At 47.0% G+C, this 21,164-nt stretch overlaps 1 protein-coding gene across 4 annotated transcripts in view; it reads left to right on the forward strand.

Annotated features, from left to right (window-relative positions):
- Eefsec (eukaryotic elongation factor, selenocysteine-tRNA specific) overlaps positions 1-21,164 on the forward strand; it is a 211,362-nt gene that overhangs the window by 155,396 nt on the left and 34,802 nt on the right. For 3 of the 4 annotated variants that reach the window (XM_075983548.1, XM_075983549.1, XM_075983550.1), the window contains one exon: positions 18,728-19,387. The exons of the other annotated variant lie outside the window; for it this stretch is intronic. In XM_075983548.1, coding sequence (XP_075839663.1) covers positions 18,728-19,387 — 660 coding nt within the window. The remainder of the gene's footprint in view (positions 1-18,727; positions 19,388-21,164) is intronic. 4 annotated transcript variants of the gene reach the window in all.

The raw sequence follows: 21,164 nt of genomic DNA on the forward strand, positions 1-21,164 counted from the left end.
TGGTACTGTGTGTTGTAGCCAATTAATCACTGTCAGGGTCCTCTTCGCCTGAGGTCTTTCACACAGTGTTGGTGTGTGGATAAGCTCTATGTCTTGAAATCTGCATACTCAATTGGCAGGATGACTCAAAGCTAGCCTACCTCTTGGGCTCAGCCCTCCTTTGCCACTGCCAAGGACCTGAAATTGTGGGTCATCTTGGACACCCTCTGTCTGTTTTTTCTTAATTGTTGATAGTATTTTTCTGATTATAAAAACAATGTACATCTACTTACTAGGCAAAATATACAGAAATTTAAGAAAAGATGTTACCTGGAATTCCAGTGCTCACCGTTTTATTAATGTCTTGTGGTGTGTGCATAACAGGTCTCACTGCATTTAATTTTTACTTAATACCCTATTGCTGACACATGTCTGTACCACTGTTCTGTGTTCCCATATCTTTGATAACTCTTGGCCAGTTGTCATTTTATTGGTCACATGATATTGTATTTATATGTTTTCTTTATTAAGATTCTCAAAATAAATTTTAATTGTACAGCTGACACCTGAAATACATCTTTATTGTGATTCTTTATGCATTAGCAGGAAGGGTCAAGTCTTTTTGATCACATCATACTTCTCATCTGCCACAGGGACATGCTGTTTGTGGATTTGTTTTTCAGACTCTGCTGTTTCTCTGTTATTTTATTCGGTTATGATGGGAATCCATACTCTCGTAAAAAATTAATACACAGACAAGTTGAAAGTCTCTGAGATTCCACCCAGAAAAGAATGAGGGTTAGAAGTAGGTGTGTATCCTGGCAGATATGCTTGGTGAAGAAGTATTACCCATACTCCATTGCAAACATATATTTAATACAGGAAGTGTGACATCAAACCTTCATGTGTCAGTGCCTGTACACTCTGGCCTCTCTGACCCTGCAGGGCTGCAGGGCTTGATTTCTCAGAAGGAGCCAGTTCTGCGGCTACATCCCTTGTGGTCCATATGAAGATTGTTTGGCATTTATGCTGCACAGCATCTTCGGTGGACAGTATAGTTTGGAGCTACTTCGGCTCTCTAGAGAACTGTCACAAGGGTCTGTTGTCTGGGGACTCAGGGCATGTGGGGGACTGAGGAACCTGCCTGGAGCCTACTTGAGCTCGTGTACAGAAGACCCAGGGTGAGAGCTAGCAAGCAAGGCTGCTGCTTAGTCCGCCAGCGTCCTTTCACTGGGGCACAGGCCTCCCTCAGCGCTGTGTGGTGCCATCATTTTCCCCTCCCATGACATACGACAGCAGGGAGTTGAGTGGTTTGTTTCATCTCTTCTTAAGAAAAAGTTAAATTTATAATCCCAGTCTCGACCTTCCTTGTAACTCATGTGCTCATCCTGTTAGCTGGTTTAATATATGGCACCACTATTTCATTAAACAACATACAGGAATAATTAGTTCAGCAACGATGCCTCAGAACAAAAGCCCTTGATTTAGTTTAACTTTATAAGTTGTTCTCTTTTGATGTGCAAGAACACATCTGGGGTCTTAAAGAAAGCAGAAAGAAAAATAGAAGCCGTTTTGTCAGGCGGGGTTAGGATTTCTGAGCTCAACTAGTAACCCTTTGGTACCAAGTCCTCCCAAGTCAGCACAGAGGATGGAGACAGCAGCAATGGCTATGGCTCTCTGTTGTGGACTTGGGAGAGGTGATGTACATCCCTCCTCAGACACAGAGTTCCCTTCTGGCTGTGTTCTCCACATTTTTCTCCACCCTGCAGCACTCTGCAGAGTTCCTTGCAATTTGCTGCTGTGTTACTGAGGCAGACCAGGCCCCACTTTGAGAACACTCTTCTCAGAGCGGCTTAGTAGCCCACTGGGTGCTCTGGCTTTGTCTCTTAATCACTTCTCACTCGTATGGCATCTTATGGCTGTCAGTAGGATTTGAGGCAGCCTTTGGGATGGTGTTCCATTCAGCTACAGCACACCATATACTGGGCTTTGTGGCCTCTGCCTCAGACTGCATACAAGCTAGGCCTCCTGCCTTCCCACCCCAGTTTCACTGCCTTTCTGGCTTTCCTCATGATCCCTGCATTGCAGTCCTGCTTGACTAACGCTCCTATCCTCTGTGCCCTTGGGCCCTCCTTGGCTATGGTTTGGGAGCTATTAGTGACTCAAAGCTCCTAATAAGGCTGAATGGCGTGAGCCCCGTTCCTTTGGTCTCCATAGATATATACAGTTTGGAGGCACGCAGTCTGAGCAGGTAGAGAGACTAGGCCCTTCATTAGCCTGGCTCCAGCACATGACAGCCATGTATAACCATGGTGACCAAGCATGAAGTCCATGTGTTACTCTCCAATGAGAGACCATTAGGAGTCAGATGTTTAGCAAGGCCCTCACCAGAACCAAGAACATAGGTTGTTCAGTGATGGCAAGCACTGTCCCTTTGAAAGGTTAGTTGGGGCATAATTGCCAGACTTAATTCCAGATGCCTTTTAGTCTTGACAGCTGAAGTGATTCTTCCATCTGTGGCTTCTAGTCTCTAGGACCCCAAGTTCTACAGTAGGCAGAGGGACATTTAGATCTATTGGAGACTGGATGCTCTCCTCCACTCTTTCAGGGCAGCCTGTTGTTTTTGTTTTTGTATTTTTGTAATTTGCAGACCTTTCTGTTGTGTATATTAACTATAGAAAACAATGGGTTTCTTTCTGACAATCCAGGTATGGATATAATATGCTTTTTTTTTTTTTAGGGCAGCCTCTTCTGTTCTGCTGTTTTCTCTTCCCTACCTCTTGCTCAGGACAGGAGAGGCAGGCTGCTATTCAGTTCCTTCTGCTTGCAAAATCCAGAGAGAAGTGCCAAGTGCCACCATAACCTTGCTTCAAGTGACTAGGAAGTTCAGACAAATTGGTTCCCTTTGTCTCTGCTACCTGTCAGCAGTGATGCTAACATCACCACCCAGGTATTGCCTTTAATATCACTTCCGAATAATACATGGAGCACCCGCAGCAAATGTCAGTCAACCAGAAGGGTGTGTCGTGGGCAGATACTCCATGGACAACATGCCAACAAAGGGAGAAAGGCATGTTTATCCTGCTGTGTGAGTGAGAAAGCAGGATCTGAAGAGATGAAATGGAACACCTTATGTTTAGGCCTGGACACAGTCTGCACCAGGTCTGTTAGAGCTTAATGTCCCTGCTCCTTTCACTGCTTGGCAACAACCTCAGTCAACAGAAGGAGAAGCCTGAAAGTTGTTCGTACATTTCCATCTGCGTCATGTGTCCATATTGAGTGCCATTTATGTGCCCATCCTTATTTCTGAAACCCTAACACATTTGACCCTCTCGCCTCTTTCTATGGCTGCCACTCCTCCAAGCAAGGCACCAGGCTAGCATTTAGGAACCAACTCGTCCTGCGCAGCTGCCTTGCCGGGGACAGCAGTCTGCAGAGGCCCCCTTGTAATCTCTCTATCCACAGCCCTCATTTTAATTTGCAAAATTGAGCCCAGATCGAGAGCAGCAAAGCCAGGGGCGGTAAATATTCATGCCTCAGTGAGCGAGGGTGGTTCCATTACTGGTCTGAGGTTGGGAGAATTACCTGGGGATTATGTATATTCATGGACCGATTTTTATTTGCGATAGAACATGACTCACGTTGGCCTGTGTGCTGCGCGGTCTGCCCCAAACAGACTGCACAGAGCTTATGCCCTTAAGCTTCTGAAAGTCATCTGTGGATTGGCCTCTCCTCCGCTCCTAGGAGACAGTTTGGAATAACAATCACACCACAGCCAGCCAGGGGCTCTCTATGAATACCTGTCTTCTCAGGGCCTGGGTCATTAATGTCAGGCTATAGGTGAGGCAAACAGTTATTGATCGCCATACTGTAGGGGTAATGTGGTTGCCATATCATGCTAGTACCCCTAACTGCAGAGTCAGCTCTCACCCATCCTTTGCTTGATCTGAAAGTGCCCCTGGATTGAGTGATACCTGTTGAGGCAATGCAGATCTGCCCACTGCTAAGAACTGCATGCCTTGCTGCCATATTCAGGGCCTTGATGAGGAAAAGTACTCTGCAAGGGTCAGCAAACCACACATGGGGAGGTCTTTATTGAACAATCTATGTTACCTCTATATTTTAATTTTTTGTTACTTTATGTGTATGAGTGCTTATCTGCCTGCATGTTATGTGTACCATGTGTGTACCTAATGCCTGAGGAGGCCAGAAGATGCATTAGATCCCCTTTGAACTGGAATTACAGACAGTTATGAGATACCATGTGGGTACTAGGAACCAAACCTAGGTCTTAAAAGCAAAAGTACTCTTAACCACTGAACTAACGCTCTCCCAGCTTGAGAGGCTGTGTGTATGTTTAAATGCCACAGTATTTCACGTAGATTATCTCAATCTTATATCTGCCCAATGGAGTTGGTACATTTTCCATTTAAGGAAACAGAGGGAACCTCCTTTGTTCAAAGTCGTGTAGTTACTGTAGCCTAAAATCAGATCACAGGAAACTAAGGCTCCAAGGCCTGGTGTCATGTGTTATGTGTGCCTCTACACCAAAACCATTACTGCACAGAGAGCATGCCCAGCCCCCTTTTGCTTGTTCAGAGAGATGACCTAGAGCAGCACTTTCTCAAGGGTCTTGTAGAACACACAAGTGAGGCAGTAGCCATTCCACCTTCTGTAGGTGCCAGTGGCCTGTTGCCAGGCCACTGTAGTCCTGCCTCCATTCCACCATTGCTGATCTGTTTGACCTTGGGTCATTCACCTGGCTTTCCTGGGCCCCAGTTTGGTCATCTGTATGCTGTGGGGCATAGTGAAAATCCCAAGTAGAGTTTTTATGAAGATGAAGTCCTGCAAGCTTGTCAGAGTATCATCTGGCCCAATAGTAGGGCAAGAATGGGGATAGTGGCAGCCACTGTGACAGAAACAAGTACCAGGCAAGTAGGGAGGGGCTGGGTAGAGGGCACTATTTGTAAGAGATAGATACTGGCAGAGCTCCTTTCAGCATGACACTCCTGTGGGTCCTTGTGTACTAGGATCATATGTGTTCTCTAAGCATGAGTGGAAAACCAGCAGGAAGAGAGATGAGAAGAGAGCCAGGCGATATGACTCCTCAGTACTTTGACAAGCCTCTGTCCACTGCTGTCATCCCGGAACAGTCCTTGACAGTCCCCCTGTGCCCCCCCTGGGAGTTTGTTTCCCATGCTGACCTCACAGACCTCCAACCCTAGAGTTTCCTGCATTGCTTCTTCACCAACCTCCTCCACTAGGAAAGCCTTCCTAAAAACCTTTGCTTACTCAGTCCTTGCTAGGGCATCACCTATTGGTGCTGACTCAGAGTGTCCTGTTGGTCTCTGCTGGGTGCCCTGGAGTGTGCCATGCCATGCCAGAGATAGACTGCTCATGAGTCTTTGTGCTAAGAATGATGAGGGGGCCATGAAGGCCTGAGTGAACCTAAATGTTAGAGGTTAAGAGCAAAGAGCAGCAGTCACCTGGTGGGTAGAGCAGTGGAAAAACAGAAGCCACTGTTACTAACTACAGGCTGAGAACACAAGGATAATATAATGGTCTACAGGTGCTGAGGGTTTTCTCTTGAGCCTGGAAACCTGACAGTTTCATGTCTCGCTCCCTGCCCCCATGAGCTAACTGAGCCTACCTCAGCCAACAACCCCGCTGGTTAGCAGGTTAGCTAACCAGGTTATGTGCTGGCCAGGAGTAAGGTGCTAAACACCAGGAAGCATGCAGAGCAGCCGCTACTGAGCAGGGGTGCTTTGAACCTGCTGGGACCTGTTCTGCCTTGCCAGATGATTTTCTTGAGTTTAAAACTAAGACATTGAATTTTGTTTGCTTTGAGATAAATCTTGCTATTATTAGCCCTTAAATGGCGTTAAACTTAAGATCTTTCTGCCTTAGATTACAGGGCTATGCCTGCACACCCAGTTTCGAATGTGTTCTTTAAACTTTTTTCTGATACAATGCTTGGAAAATACATAAGAATAGACAAATAGGAAGAAGAAAAGTGTCCATAGTACCTGGTCCCATTGTGATGTGTATCTCAATCCACAGGTGGCCTTTTTATTCCTGACAGACAGCTCTAGCCTTCTTTTCATAATTAGAAAGAAGCTTATAGCAGGAAGAAACAGAAGAAGAATCAGTATTTCCTGTAGTCAGACAAGCTAGGACATTCCTCTTAGTTCCTGTGGTCTACCTAAAGGTGGGCCTGAGCCAGGCTGCTACTGCATACCCTAAGTGCTCAATCTCTGCAGGTCATGGGGAAGAGGGCAGGGAGGCAACACCCTTTGCTTTAGTTCTGGACACAGACATTGTGAGCCCCACTACCGCATCCATTTTGTCCCAGATGTGGAGTGAAGCCTTGGTCACAGCAGCACTGTAGTCGAGTAAACACTGACTTTGCAGCCAGGTGTGAGTGGGCTAGAGTCCTTGTCAGTTGCTATCCACCTGTGGTCGAGGGTAATGACCAGTTTTTGGTTCCCATCTGTCAAATGGTGGCAAAGGCATCTACCTTCTGGCCACTGTGAAGGCTAGAGGGTAACAGGGCCTGGCTTCCCTGCAGGCCACTGGACTGAGGAAGGGACTTAGAGGGCTTCTGTCACCTCAGGCACCAGTGATAGATAGCACATTCCTGCAGCCTGCTTGAGTGGACTTTGTTTCTCCTTTAACTTGGAATTTCTGAAAGTCTTTATTCCAGTTCTCAAAGTTATGCATACTTACTTTAGAAATTGTTATAAAATATAAGGAAACCAGATAAGACAACACACATACACAATTAAAATGATTCTTGAAATACATTTTATGCCTGGACAGTCTGTTCACTATTACACAGGGAACCATTTCTCCATGCTGACACAATTGCCTACTGCAAGCGTCATTTTATTCACTGTTCTGTTTAGCTGTCTCTCTGTTGCTTGGGTGTCTCCATCTCTTGTGATCATAAACAGTGAGGCTAACTTTAGTGAGCCATCTTTCTTGCCTTTTGGAAAGTTTCTAAGAGGTGGAGATGCTTAGGCATCAAATGGAGGCATGGTGAGAACTTTCCAGAGTGGTTGGGCCAAAGCAATCCCTAATGGAGGCAGGAAACCTGGGACTTTGTCTCCTGATGTCTATAATGAGGAGCATGTCCTTAGTGCAGAGCACATTGGTGCAGTTAGCATCAGTCCACACATATTTGAGCCAGCACATTTTGGGATCAAGTGCCTGGTTCTTGGACCTGGCCTAGGTACTCTCTACAGGCCATTCTGACCAGAGCCACACTTATGAAACCCTGCTTGCCCTTGTATTTGCTGCCATTCCTTTTTATTCCCTGGTATACTCAATCTGCACTATTTCTTTAGCCTCCCCCTCTTGGCAAGACAGCTGCTGTTTCTATAGCAAGGGACACCTCATACTTCCTGTGTTCATTAGAGTCCTTTCCTCTTACGATGGGACTGCAAGGTAGCCTCCAGGCCATAGTGAGCCCGGTCACATTGGGAGTCTGGGAAAGGTTCTTCCTCCAGCTGCCTGCCTACTCTGCAACCCACCTCCATTGCTTGCTTCCCCTGCCCCTTCCCTACCTTGTCCCTAGTCTAGTTGAAAGTAGTCTGTTATTATTGAGTTGATTGAAGCCTATTCTGATAAACCTTACTGATTAAAACTCTCCCTTTTCAAAGTGCTAATTTTAAATTATGCAGCTAGTTTTGTAATATCATCTAATAATAAAACCTTTAGTCAGCTGCTATGTCCCAGACCTTTGTGCTCTGGGAGCATCCCTGTCCTATTGAGTTGTCCTTGAAAACCCTTCTCTCAGCTTTATGCCATAAAGATACACTGTGTGATTTATGAATGTATGACATCATGATTTGTGATGTCTGCCTTCTCTGCCTTGGTTTGAAAGCCAGGTGGTATTGAGGACTTCTCATCACATACAGTTCCCATGCTGCTTGCTGGCCTCATGAATTTGGCTGTTTAGATACCTCAGCTGTGTATAGCCTCCTAATAGTCTCAAACATTGTCCAATTTGTTTAATTCTGAGGCTGTGCTGACCCTCTTGATCACATCCATATGGGGTCCCCCAATAACCACCAAAAAATGAATGCTGGCCCTACTTTTCTGAAATCTGTTAATGTGTCTCTGAGAAAACCCCCTTATATTGTTCATGTATACTTAGGATGGCACACAGAGAAAGGCAAATGGGACTCTTCAGAGTCCTACTCAGGATTAGTACCATCTAGTTTAGAGTTCACTGTCATGGCACACTGCAGCCCCTCCTTGCCCTTTTCTGTATCACACTTATAGTCATTGTCCTTCAAGACTCATTCAGATGCTACCACCATTCAACTATCCCAGAACTGCCCTGTGTAGCCCTTGACATATCACACTTAAACCATATCACCTTCCCCAGTGAAGATGGAGCCCTAATTTTCTTCTCCATGTCCCAGAAGCCAGTGGAGGGGCTGCTGTGTGCTTCATTAAAGCCAAATGAGTAGTGAAGGCAAGTGGCACTGGATGTCCAGAACCGCAGAGCAAGTTTCCACAGCTGACCCAGGCTCTAGACTGGGGGGTGATCTGACAGTACAGAAGGAAGAAGTAGAGGTTTTGGAACTTGAACATAATGGGAGATATAGGGGAGAGGATGAGGCTGAGTACAAGGCCAATGAATGCTAGGTATGGGGTTGCCACAGTTGAAGAAGGAACTGAATACTGACTTGGGTGGTAAATAGTACAGGCTACCCCCAAGTACCTGATGGTTTCTGAAGGCTCACCTGTGTAGGGGCATACAACCTCCATACATCTTCACAGGTTCCCACAGCCTGACCCTGCACCCCCATTCTATGGGAGATGAGAAGCCTTGGAGAAAAACAAGAATTGAGACCTTACCCAACCTTAGCATCCAGTGTCCAAAGAGGGCTCTGCCCCTTAGCCAAGCCCTCCTATCTTGTATACCATCATTCCACAGCTTTCCTGTAGCTGAGAGGCTGCACTGCTCACCACAGTGGTGTTCATGCCTCCTGCCTCAGTCTCTGTGGCACCAGGTATGGAATACTACCTGTTGGCCTGTGCAGATGGAAGCATTAGGCAGCACTATCTTCACCTCTTCTCTGGCAGTGGCAGTGCTCAGTAATCCTCTAGGTTTAGCTGATTGAGCAAATTCTCCGACACTATACAGTTGGAGGGGAGTAGCACTTCCCAGACCATCCCATCCATCTGTGACCATAAGCAACAAGCCCAGGCAGGGGAATCCAGACCCACTGCCTTGTTGGATCTTGAGTCAATAATGGCAAGAAAGGAAATGAGAGCAGTGTAATGAAGACAGAGGAACAGGAGTATTGGTTGTTTTACTCTTTTGGGGGGGTCTGCAACCCAGCTCCCAAATAAATCACACACGGAGGCTTATTTTTTCTTATAAATGGCCAGCCTTGACTGTTGCTTGCCAGCTTTTTAAAACAATTATCCCATCTACCTTTTGCCTCTGGGTTTTTTGCTTTTCTTACTTCTGTATGTCATACTTCACTCTTACTCCGTGGCTGGGTGGCTGGATGGTTGGCTGACTGGCCTGCCCCTAGAGTCGCACTCTCCTTGTTCTCTTGTTCCTTCTTTCTCCCAGACTACTCCTTCTATATCTTCTCTCTGCCTACCAGTTCCCCCTGTCCTTGCTCCTGTCTTGCTTTTGGCCATTCAGTTCTTTATTAGATCATCAGGTGTTCTAGACAGGCAAAGAGTCACAGCTTCACAGAGTTAAACAAATGCAACGTAAACTAAAGGAACATACCTTAAAATAATATTCTACAACATAGGAGCAACAAGAGCGTGTCTTTACCTAGTAAATTGGCACTGTTGGACCTCCTGAGACCAGTGAGACCCAGACTGCTATCAAAAGTGACTTGTAAGTCTAGGTCAGTTTCATATTCAACCTCATGCTATTCTTTGAAGTGGGTAAAAGAAAGTGTCGTCTGTCCAGCAATCTCCAGAAATGGAAATACCACTTTACTCGCCAAGTGTTGGTCTGTAGAACAATGGATAACAAGGGTAGCCAGCTTTACAACCTTGGAGTAGCCTCTGGTTGGCACCAATGTGAGTCTGAACTTCTTAGTTCTGAGGGATGTCTGCATGTTAGGCAAGCACTCTGCCACTGAACTATATGCCCACCTCTCAGAGTTCATCATCAAATGGTGATGACTCCAAACAGCCTTCCTCATATGTTCTTTTTCTCAGTTCTCTTTATTATAACTTTAGCCTTACAATAGAAAAAACAAAATAGCTGCATGATATGTCATGTTGCTCATGGTTTGGAGGGCCAGCCCTTAGTCTTAGGGTGTTGGAGTACCTAATCTGTACCTCTTTTCAAGCCTGAACTTTTGCCCACCTGCCTTCTGACACTGGGTGGTGGGTGTGGCCTAAGATGCAGGCTTTCCATGCATGAGTTGGCTCTCAAGCTTTCTTCTGTGTACTGGGGCTGTTCACTGCTGTGGGTAACTGGGGTCTGGGAAACTCATGCAAGTGTGTCTGATGCTGGTCTTTGATGAAGATAGGGTAGCCCCAGAACTGAGGAACCCTTCCTGTCCACCTAAGATTTAAACGCACATGTTGTTCATTGCCAAGGCCCAGGGACCCAGATGTGGCCACCCTTGCTGCTCCGTTATGCAGAGGGCCTCTGGCCACCAAGAGGACAGCTGGTCCCCTTAGGTTACCTCATATGGATTCTTTACTCCAAACCCAGCAGCCACTAAACACAATTAAAGCACAGTTGCATGGAAGACAGAAGAATCTAATGTTGATGTAATTCAGTTTAAAGTTTTATGGGATGACAAATACTAGGGGTGGCTTGGAGGAGGAAGAAGGCTTCCTAGAGGCCCCTTGTCACTTTTACGGTCCCCCTTTGTCAGAGCCACTGGGAGGCTAATGGGCAGAGTGAATTTGTGACGTTGACATGGAGAGACATGACCAGGGCCATGTCAGGGATCAGTGATTAGTGCCCAGTGAAGTAAATGTATTCATTTTAAGAGCTGGTGTGGCATGGAGGACCCCAGGAGGCAGCAGTACACAGACATACTAGAAGTTAAAGTTGTTTTAAGCGTTTCCTGAGGTAGGTGTTAGAGTCGTTTGTATACAGAGTGAGGAAGATGGAGAGAGCTGGAAAAGGAGGGAATTGCTGTGGGCCAGCTAATAAGGACCTGGCACCAGTGGAACTGAGCAAGTAGTGATACAACTTGGCCTCGCAGACAGACTGAAGGCAAACCTGCTGCTTCCCTTCATCTTGGAATATCTGGGAATATCCCCCTTTCTCTAGGCATGTGTCTCTCTGACTCCCTCCCAATGGACAACTAATCTTTTATTTAAGGTCTGATGGGATTTTTCCATAAAGTAGAGCCCTCTAGTTAAAACCATTTCTAGTATTGTGGAAGGCCCAGGAAGAGAGAACCTAGGCCAGGTGGAGGAATGGCCTCAACTATCAAGTGTTTCTAGAAAAATCCCTGGTCTTATGCCTGAAAGCTATGTAGGGCAAGGTGAGATCATGCACAGACCTTCTCATCTGCCCCTTCCCTTGATGAGGACTGAACTGGGTTCAGAAGTGTATACCCACAGAATACCCTGTCTCATAACAGGGTTCTTTGTTTTGTTTTGTTTTGAATTAGTTTTTATTTGTGGTACTTGGGAGTAGGACAAATGAGAAGCCTTTTGGAGGGCCTTTTTCCTGGTGATGGGGATGACACATTAAGGCAACAACAAACACTGGACTTGCCTGTCAGACTGTCAAGAGCAACAGACATAGCCAGGCATGATGGCAGACACCTTTAGTCCCAGCACTTAGGAGACAGACAGGCAGATCTGTGAGCTATATGCAGGCCTGATCTACATAGTGAGTTTCAGGACAGCCAAGGCTACAGAGAAAACCTCGTCTTGAAAAATAAAAAACCAACCAACTAAAAGCAACAGACCTACAGCCCCAGGTGAGTATGTAAGAAAGAGACTTCCTTGCATTGTTGGTAGGAACATAGCTGGCCCAAAGCAGTCTGCGAGATCTGATGAAACCAGAAGCATACCCACTATGCTAGAGAAACTGTATTTGTATGCAGGCTGAAGCTAGTAACACAGAAGCTAGTAACCCTTGTGAATATCAATAAAGGTGGGGATAAATGGCTTGGTGGGGAGATGGCTTAGTAGGTAAAGAGCTTGTAGACCTGAGTTCTGATACACACACACATATACACACACACATACACACACACACACACATATATATATATCCATATCCAGTACTTGGAGCGAGGGTGCAGATCCCTGAGGCTGCTGATCATTCTAACTCAATTAGTGAGAAACATGTCTTGCGTAAGGTGAAAAGCAGTGAGGAAGATACTTTTATGTTGACCTCTGGCCTCCACTAGTGTATACCACACACACCAAGATAACATATATAGATACATGTTATGTGTTTATGTACTCTGGTATGAATAAATGTCAGAAATACAATGCTGAGGGAGAGCCAGTATAAACAGTGATACCATGCCTTCATATATACTGACAAGTATGTATACTACCCAGGAACACGTGCATGGATGTAAATGTATAAAACAGGACACACTGGATTCATGAGGATAGTTGCTGCAAGTCAGTCAAGAGGGGAATAGAATTGGGATTTTAGTCAGCGCCTGGCAGAGGAACACAGGTGATATCACATCACTTGATTCTCTGTTTTTGAATGGCTTTAATTTCTCTAAAAATAAGTGGTTAGAATGGAATGCCCCAGGCTGACCTGCATTTTGCTCCCCAGCCCAACCTTGGCCAGCAGGGATGCCCCCCAGCAGCCCCCAGAGGCTCATATGTGCTGTCCTCACACACAGCCCTGAGTTTGCCTTTTTGTGTGTGTGATGAGATTAAATGCATTAGGGAGAGGAAAATGTCTTATCTGTACACAGCCTTGCTCGAAGAAGAGGGAGAAATAAGAGCAGCCAAATTGAAACCTTATTAAACAAAATTGGTTAGGTCTGATGGAGCCCAACCTAGACTGATCTTTAAAAGCTTATTTCATTTTTCCCCTCTAGTCTGAACCTCTTTGAATTGAAGTAACTGATCCTGCTGTTGTAAGCTCATTAGCGTCAGACCCGTGTGTCTCTTTTCTGCCCCAATTTACATTTTATTAAGTCACAGCAAAGCTGTGCCATGCTGACCTCGGCCAAGGCACAGGCTCATTTCCAGAGTGAAGTTGGGTAAGGTTGATCCAGTTTCCTCATCGTGGTACCACCACTCCAGAAATTGATTCGTGTCACAAAGTCTGTTCAGCTTGATCTGGGCAGCTGCACAAGCACCTGTGGATTGTGCAGAAAGCCGAGGGCCTTAAATACGGCTGCTCCTCCAAAGAGCATACTGTGTCTATCAGACTCGCTAGGCAAGGGGCTGCCAGGATCCTGCTGCACTTCTGTCTTAAAGCCCTCTGTATGGGATTACACTCATCCTACATGTAGCTCTGGTATTAGTACCTAACTTCGCAGGCCTCAGTGTCCTAGTCTATGTAGTGAGACCACCATTTTCAAGCTAGAAGACTCTTGCATGAGAGTTGCATAAGCACACCTACAGTTCCTCTATCTGCACACTAGCAGATGTGAGTTTTCCAGACTGTCTCCCTGGAAAACAGTGCAGTAGAGGACTAGGAGTATATCAGTCAGGCTTCTCTGGAGAAAAAAGAACTGATAGAGTAACTATATATATAATTAATAAGGCTGTGGTCCAGCTACTTCAGTGGAAGATCCAAAAATCCAGTAGTTGGCTCGGTCCAGAACTGGATGTCTCCGGTGCTCTTCAGTATATGCTGGCATCCTGAAGAAGCAGTATCTAATGCCAGTGAAGGAATGAACTTGCCAGCAAGAGCAAGGGCAAACAGGCAAAGAGTACAAGCTTCCTTCTTCTCTGCCCTTTATATAGGTGCCACCAGAAGACGTGACCCAGATTAAAGGTGGGTCTTCCCATCTCAAAAAGTCAGGATTAAAGGTGGAAATGATTCAGTTAAGAAAAATCCCTCACAGGTGTACCCAACCGCTTGGGTTTTAGTTAATTCAGATGTAATCACACTCACAGCCAAGATTAGCTATCATAAGATGTGGTAGAGAGCTTGCATGAGGACCTGGGTTCAAGCCTCAGCACCACATGAACCAGATGTGGAGGCACACGCTTGTAATTCTGGCACTTGAAAGATAAATGCAGGAAGATCAGAAGTTCAGGGTTTTTATCCTCTACATAGTGAGTTCAGAGCCAGCCTTGGCTACACAAGACTATCTTTTAAAAAAAAAATTTTTTTTTTAATTAAAAAAAGTAGTGCGAGACCCAACCCAGTTGTTCCAGACAGTGGCATTGTATACAACCTTCAGAAAACTAAGTTGCAGATACTTGAGAGATGGAGGAAGTATGTCAGGCAGCAGGCTCTGTGTCCTCTCTTCCATGAAGGTAGCAAAATGCACCTGCAATGCAAACTGGGTGCTGGGGCAGTGCAGCTGAGAAAACCATCAGGCTTAGTTTGCATGAGATTATTGCCACCCTTTGCCAGGGCAGACAGCATGGTGGCTCAGAGAGAGAGAGTTTGTGGAGAGGTAGGCCTGGCTGTGTCTGCTAGCACTTCTAAGGCTTTCAAGGCAAGTCTTACTTTCTCAGCTACTTCCTCACCCACCAGAGGGCCTTGGTGGGTTTGGGAAAGTTGTGGTGGTATGCAGTCACCTCTGGAACTTTGGACACATATACTCTGTGGACAGCATACTGCTGCTCAATCTGCGCTCAGTTCCAGTGGCCTGGGCTTCGGGTTCTGCTCAGCTACTCAGGAGAGGAGACTGAGTGTCAGGCCTGCCTTGCAGTCCTGGCATTTATTGTCCCAAGTCTCAGCCTATTTGCTTTGTGACCTTGGAGACATCACAAACCTCTGTTTCTTCATCCATAAAATTGAATGTAAAAATATTGACCTGCCTCATAGGGTTTTTATGTAGAATAACTGACCCAGATGATGGTAAAGCTTCTTTGTTAATGAGAAAGGACCAAAGTGCTTAGCAAGCACAAACTTGAGTTTTAGAAAATTGTTTGCCTGCTTGATATATTCCTCCCCCTCTCTTCCTCACTGAGTTTGCACCTCCTTTCTACAGCAGGGCTGAGGTCGGGGCATAGAGCCTCCTTGTGCAATCCTGCTCAGGGTACAGCAGTGTCCCAGCCCTATCACCTAGCCTCTGTGCATTCTAACTCCAGAGAACCAGGACAGGGCCTACCATAGATGGGCCATGACAAGGCCAGGCTGGACCTACCTAGAAAGGCAACAGGGGTATAGCTGTGTGAACACGGGAAGAACTTGCATACACATTTCACCTAAGGTCTGGGAATGTAGAGCTATTATTTTGAGATATTTTCTCTCTCTGCACCTCCCCACAGTCATGCAATTAACTCATGCATTAGTTGAAGATCTAATTCTGGCTCCCATATCCAGGTAGCAGATCCATAGACTCAATAATGTTGGTTTCTTGCCCAGATCCTGGCTCTGAACTTACATGTGAAAGAAATGTAGCAGACATGTTGAGCAATACACATGTGCTAGCTCATTCTGCATTGTGTGAGGAATGTTTGGTGGTCCTTGAGTGAGTGGATAGAGTCTCACAAAACTAGAAATGAGTGAGAGGAAGGAAAGTGTGTTTCTGTTCTGTTAGTGTCTAGGTCAGCCCTCTATTCATAGCCTCCCAGGGTAGACTGCAAGCTCCCTGGTGACTGGTGGTTCTGTCTGCATGTGCCATGGAGAGCCAAAGTAGTGGCGTGCCGCCTGTCCCCATCTTTATCTACTTCACAATTTCCTGTCTCGGCCCTTGGAATCTTGATCTTCAGTTATTTTCCTCTCTGCTCTTATGCCCTCGCAAGGCATTCTTTATTATTTCAGTCCTGAGAACATGAGCCTGTTGAAAGGAGAGCATGCTGTGAGGGAAACCCGCCTGGTGCTGGGTGGGAGCAGCAAGCAATGCTAAGAAATCTAGCAATGCTAGACTATATAGCAGCTGGTCTCGCACCCTGATGGTAGAAGTGTATGTCTGCACCTACAGAACTGAACATTCCTGGACCCTGAAGTCCTGCTATAGGATCCGAGTCCTTGAGAGCCCATCTTGCATCTAGGTACCAGGTCATGTGAGAGGAGAGGCTCATCATAGCCCTTCCAGCAATAATCACAAGCACTGCAGATAAGTGTGAACAGGAGCCCAACTCACACTAAGTGTAAGGCTATGGCAGGCAGTCCCCTGCCAGTGAGCTGCAGGGTTCTCAGTACCTTATCTACAGTGCACTCCTTCAAAAAGCCCCGCCCCTCACACAGGCAATGTGATTGGCAACTTGTACTGCGCACGTTATAAGCCTGCACACAGTCATGTGTAAGGGAAAGGAGAGGGAATGAATACATGCAGCACATTTGCAGGGAGTGCACAGTAGGATCAAGGACTGGTGACATTGGCGTTCGGGGGGGGGGGGGCAGTTACTGATAGGCCTACAGTGGGTGTTCACTGCCTTAGAGTTTAACCCACCTTGCAGAAGTGGTGACTGCCCTGTAAAGCAGAATCAGGATCAGAGTGTGCAGCTTTGCTTGGGGTACATATAGGGAAACCCTTCCCAAAGTGCCCTGGGTGCTAGAGATACCAAGAATTTGTCAAAAAGAAGAAACCTAAGCCGGAAGGGAATCATGGCAAAGCACAGGACATTCAGAATCACTGTGTGAGGACTCATTCCAGAGTCCTCTAGCTGTGGCTTGTGACTTATGGGTGTGCTGTACATATGGGATGCAGAGGGTGTGTAGTTGGGCTGTATGAAGAGTATTACTGAAGACTGGGGGACTCCACCTTCTACAGAGTGCTTCCTAGGTGCCTGAGGATCTGAGGAGTATGGCAGCCTACCCATATAAAGGGGCCCTCGGTTGACTGAAGGCCTTCCTGCCCCTGAGAGCTGTGGGTGAGGGTATAAAGGTCACAAGGAATAAGACTGGAGCCATGGAAGAAGCTGTGACACCCTTTCCTCCTCAGATCTCCTGTAGAGGGCTGACCCAGGGAGAGGCAGGGATTCAAGTACATTTAGGGTAGATGTTCTGTGAGTTAATAGTCTTCAGGATCCCGCCCCCATCACCCACTGCCTCCTAGGCCACCTCAGAGAAGGCTTGCATTTCCCTTTGATTGATCTGGGCTGCAGCTTTTGACACTGCTTCTCACTTTCTCTGCCCTCTGACCCTGTGGGTAGGGAGTTAATGATCTTTAAACAAACACTTGAGTTTGATACCCTGGTGAAAGGCTCTGAGTCCCAGTGCCACCAGCACAGCATTCGCCTTGTGTCCAGAAGGAAAAGTGTGGGTGCCTGCCTCTGGCCCCGGTGGCAGGGATGTTTGTAACCAAATCATAAAAATCCAGGCTGATTCTGGTCCTCTCGCTGAGTTTTCTGAAATGGGTTTCGTGAACTCTGCTTTGTTCAACTGAAACTGTTTGATGGCATCTTGTGTTGGGGGCATAGGAGGAATGCCACCGTCTTGGGCTCTGTTTGTATCTGCTCCTGATTTGCAGACTGTGAAGGCAGAAGCCTGCTCTGTATGGAGTCAAAAGTTACCTTTCAGAAACTGAGATAAGATCACATTGCCCCTTTAGGTAACTCCACATGATATGCATGGCGCCTAGGCCCTGACCTTTAGCCTGCAACTGCCCTCCTGCCTCTTTATTAACTGTTTAGCTTCACAGGAGACTCCATCTCTGGGCCTGGCCCTTACTGGTGCCTCTGCCTAGAGCTATCTTGCTCTGGATCTTGACAGGCCTCACTCAGGGGCTGCCTCGGCAGTGCTCCTCTCCCTGCCTGTGTAAAACCAGAGCCTTCCCCACCCTGGGCCATGTTATGTTTCTCATGGCTCATGCACCTACTTTGTAGAATTGTGTTTTAGTAAATATCAATATACGTTTTCATGAATTAACTTAGGCTATACAAAATAACAACATATCTGCATGGCCTGTGTAGATAATTTTTCTTGTTTCTAGATATTAAGCTGTTTGAAACAGAGCTGATTCTGGTCCTTCCCCTGGAATAGAGCCTGGCACATGTTAGGCACAGGGAACATGTCAAATAACCAGAGGAAGACCCTTCTCAGGCAGACACAAGCTAGACAGTGAGGGTTTCATGGGTGAGGAAAGGCAGAAGAGCGGGCTACTCAGGAATTAGGGACAAGTCCTGCCCTCAGTCACCGACTCCATAGCCTGTCATCTGACCTGAGTTTTCAAAGCAAATGGCACACTGGTAGGCTGAGGAACTAGGTGTCAAGGGCTATGCAGAGGGCTAAAATGCGCTGGAATGGCTGATAAAAAGGAGGAAGCCGGAGGGAGTAGATCCTGGATGAAGCAGCTTCCAAGGAACAGAGGGAACTGGAGTGACCACTGTTCTTGTGCTGGCACAGGGATGAGATTTGGAAAGTGGCCTAACCTGGGCCTTGGCTCTCTCTCTCTTTTTTTTTTCTTCCTGGAACTCGCTCTGTAGACCAGGCTGGCTTCTAACTCACAGAGATCCACCTACCTCTGCCTCCTGAGTACTAGGATTAAAAATGCATGCTGCCACCAGGCCTTAACTCTTGGGGGTGCTGCTTTCTTTGCCCAAAGAGGTCTGATTATACCCTGGCCTCCCTTCTACTGTTTGCCTAGACCCCCACCAGGACTGGGGATGGGTAGGCAGAATCACCCCAGCCCCAGCTTCAGGGCTTGTGATTTTACATGTTCTCTCTCTTGCTCCTGATCAGGTGGTGAAGAAAGTGAAGTCCATGCAGATGTTCCACACACCCGTCACCTCTGCCATGCAAGGAGATCGACTGGGCATCTGTGTCACCCAGTTTGACCCCAAGCTGCTGGAACGTGGGCTGGTGTGTGCACCTGAGTCTCTGCACACCATTCACGCAGCCCTCATCTCTGTGGAAAAGATCCCTTACTTTCGGGGGCCCCTGCAGACTAAAGCCAAGTTCCATATCACAGTGGGCCATGAGACAGTCATGGGCCGCATGCTGTTCTTTAGCCCTGCTCCCGACAGTTTTGACCTGGAGCCCAAACTTGATTTCTTTGACCTCTCCCGAGAGTACCTCTTTCAAGAGCAGTACCTGTGCAAAGACTCCATGCCCACAGCCACAGAAGGTGGTGATGAGGTGGACATGAAAGCAGGCCACACCCCAGGGGGCCAGTGCCCCAGGCAACAATGGGCCCTGGTGGAGTTTGAGAAGCCAGTTACCTGCCCCCGACTATGCTTGGTGATTGGCTCCAGGTTGGATGCTGACATTCATACCAACACATGCCGGCTGGCCTTCCATGGTGTCTTGCTACAAGGACTGGAAGATAAGAACTACACAGAGAGCTTCCTGCCAGCACTGAGGGTATACAAGCTGAAACACAAACATGGTCTTGTAGAGCGGGTAAGCTCAACCCTTGGGTTCCTTCCTCTCCTTGCTCAGTACTAGGCCCAAGTGTGGGCTGGGACCAGAGTCAAAAGTCCTCAGGTTTTAAACTAGATAGTTTAGGCCAGAGTACAGGGCGGCCTGAATGCTTCCCATCATGCCCTCACAGAGCTGGACTATAGCCAGAGCCTCCAGGTTAGCAGACTGGCCTCTCCCAAAGCCCCCTGCCTTTGCTGGACCCTGGGCTCCATGCAACTGGCTCCTGCCAGGCCCAGCCCAGATTCTCATGACTAGTAGGAGTACCTAGGCACAGTCCAGGTCTACTTTGCCTACAGGGTAGGAAAGGGCTAGTGGTTTCATAGATATAAGGAACAAGAGGAGAAAAGACCAGAAAAGTCACTGGCTTCCTGATCGCCTTGGGGTCACTATGACTAGACAAAGCTCTGGGATGCAGGCCAGTCATTGGATCTGTACAATGTGGTACCTTTCCTGAAGTTCTAGAGAATCCAGACCTAGAATGAAGGGCTCCTGAGGGTCCAGGCCTCACTATCGTGTCTACCTGGCCCTCTGGCTATACCACAGGGCTTGGTAGCTGTGCATGGTCCCAGGGTGTAGCTAGGCTCCCACCAAATCAGCATGAAGGCAGCCCCTCCTCCCATTTTGGTGCATCGGCTAGTACAAAACCTGACCCTTATGTAGTACACACCTGTAGGATATAGGCACACACTTCTGGGACTCTTTTTCTAATTTGTGGGTATTCGCTAGCACTCTCTGCCTTCCCTGCCTCTTCTGCTGGATCAGTCCCACAGCTAAGGACCTTTGCCTGGGTGAGTTCCATCCACCTCAGCACAGCAGAGATGCTTCTGCAGATGTGGTGATAAAGTGCATGGAGCTGTTCATCCAGCTTGATTTATTAGTAGCATTATGGGGTGTAATTATTCTGTAGTAAAGTATCTATCAGAGAATAATGTCTTCTTGGTATGGCTCCAGATCTAATTGTTCTCCCTCAGGCCTGTCACTTCCCTTAGAGACCGGGAAGAACTAGTGAGGAGCAAGGAAACACATTGTTGAATTGACCCCGGCCTCCCAAGAACAACAGAAAGGGTCTGGAGACATGCTGATCTGTGTCCTGTCACTAGTCTAGGGCAGCCCAGGGCCACCAGCCTTTTCATACTTAGTCCAGGGAGGTATCAGACCATAGACTTGCAGTTACAGGATCAGATCCCACATAGGCAGTTGTGAGAGTCACAGGCTTCTCCAGCCACCAGGGATGACTGTTTGGTCTCAGTGGGCACATCCATCTGAATGTAGACAGTCCTGACCTCACAGGCATGAAGCATGCACCTTTACATTTGAGAACTGCTTTAAGATGAAGCCAGAGTAGCATAGTTCCCAAGTGCTCAGTAAGCTTGTTCTGAGGGGCAGCTATGTTATTCTAATGGAACTGAACCCAGAGGGATAGGGAAAAGGTGTGTGTGTGTGTACACATCAGGGGATCAATCATGTATCCCCAGTCCAAGAATGAAGGCCTGAAAGGTCTCTGGAAAGCGGGAGTCCATGTTGAACAGCTGAAAACTTGAGTCTTGTGTCTACAGCAATAGGGTAGTGATAGGCATGCTGACTCAAGCTTGTACACATGGGTAGTCTTTGCAAGGCAAAAAAAAATATCCTGAACTCTCATCCTTGGCTGTGCTGGCTGACTACAGACATTCCTAGGTGTGCCTCTGCCAAAAAAGTTTCTGGGTGGTCAGGTCATCTTACAAAGGTTAAATCTGATATCCTAGGCAGATCTCTA

This window comes from Microtus pennsylvanicus, chromosome 8 (genome assembly GCF_037038515.1).
Source record: "Microtus pennsylvanicus isolate mMicPen1 chromosome 8, mMicPen1.hap1, whole genome shotgun sequence".
NCBI lineage: Eukaryota > Metazoa > Chordata > Mammalia > Rodentia > Cricetidae > Microtus > Microtus pennsylvanicus.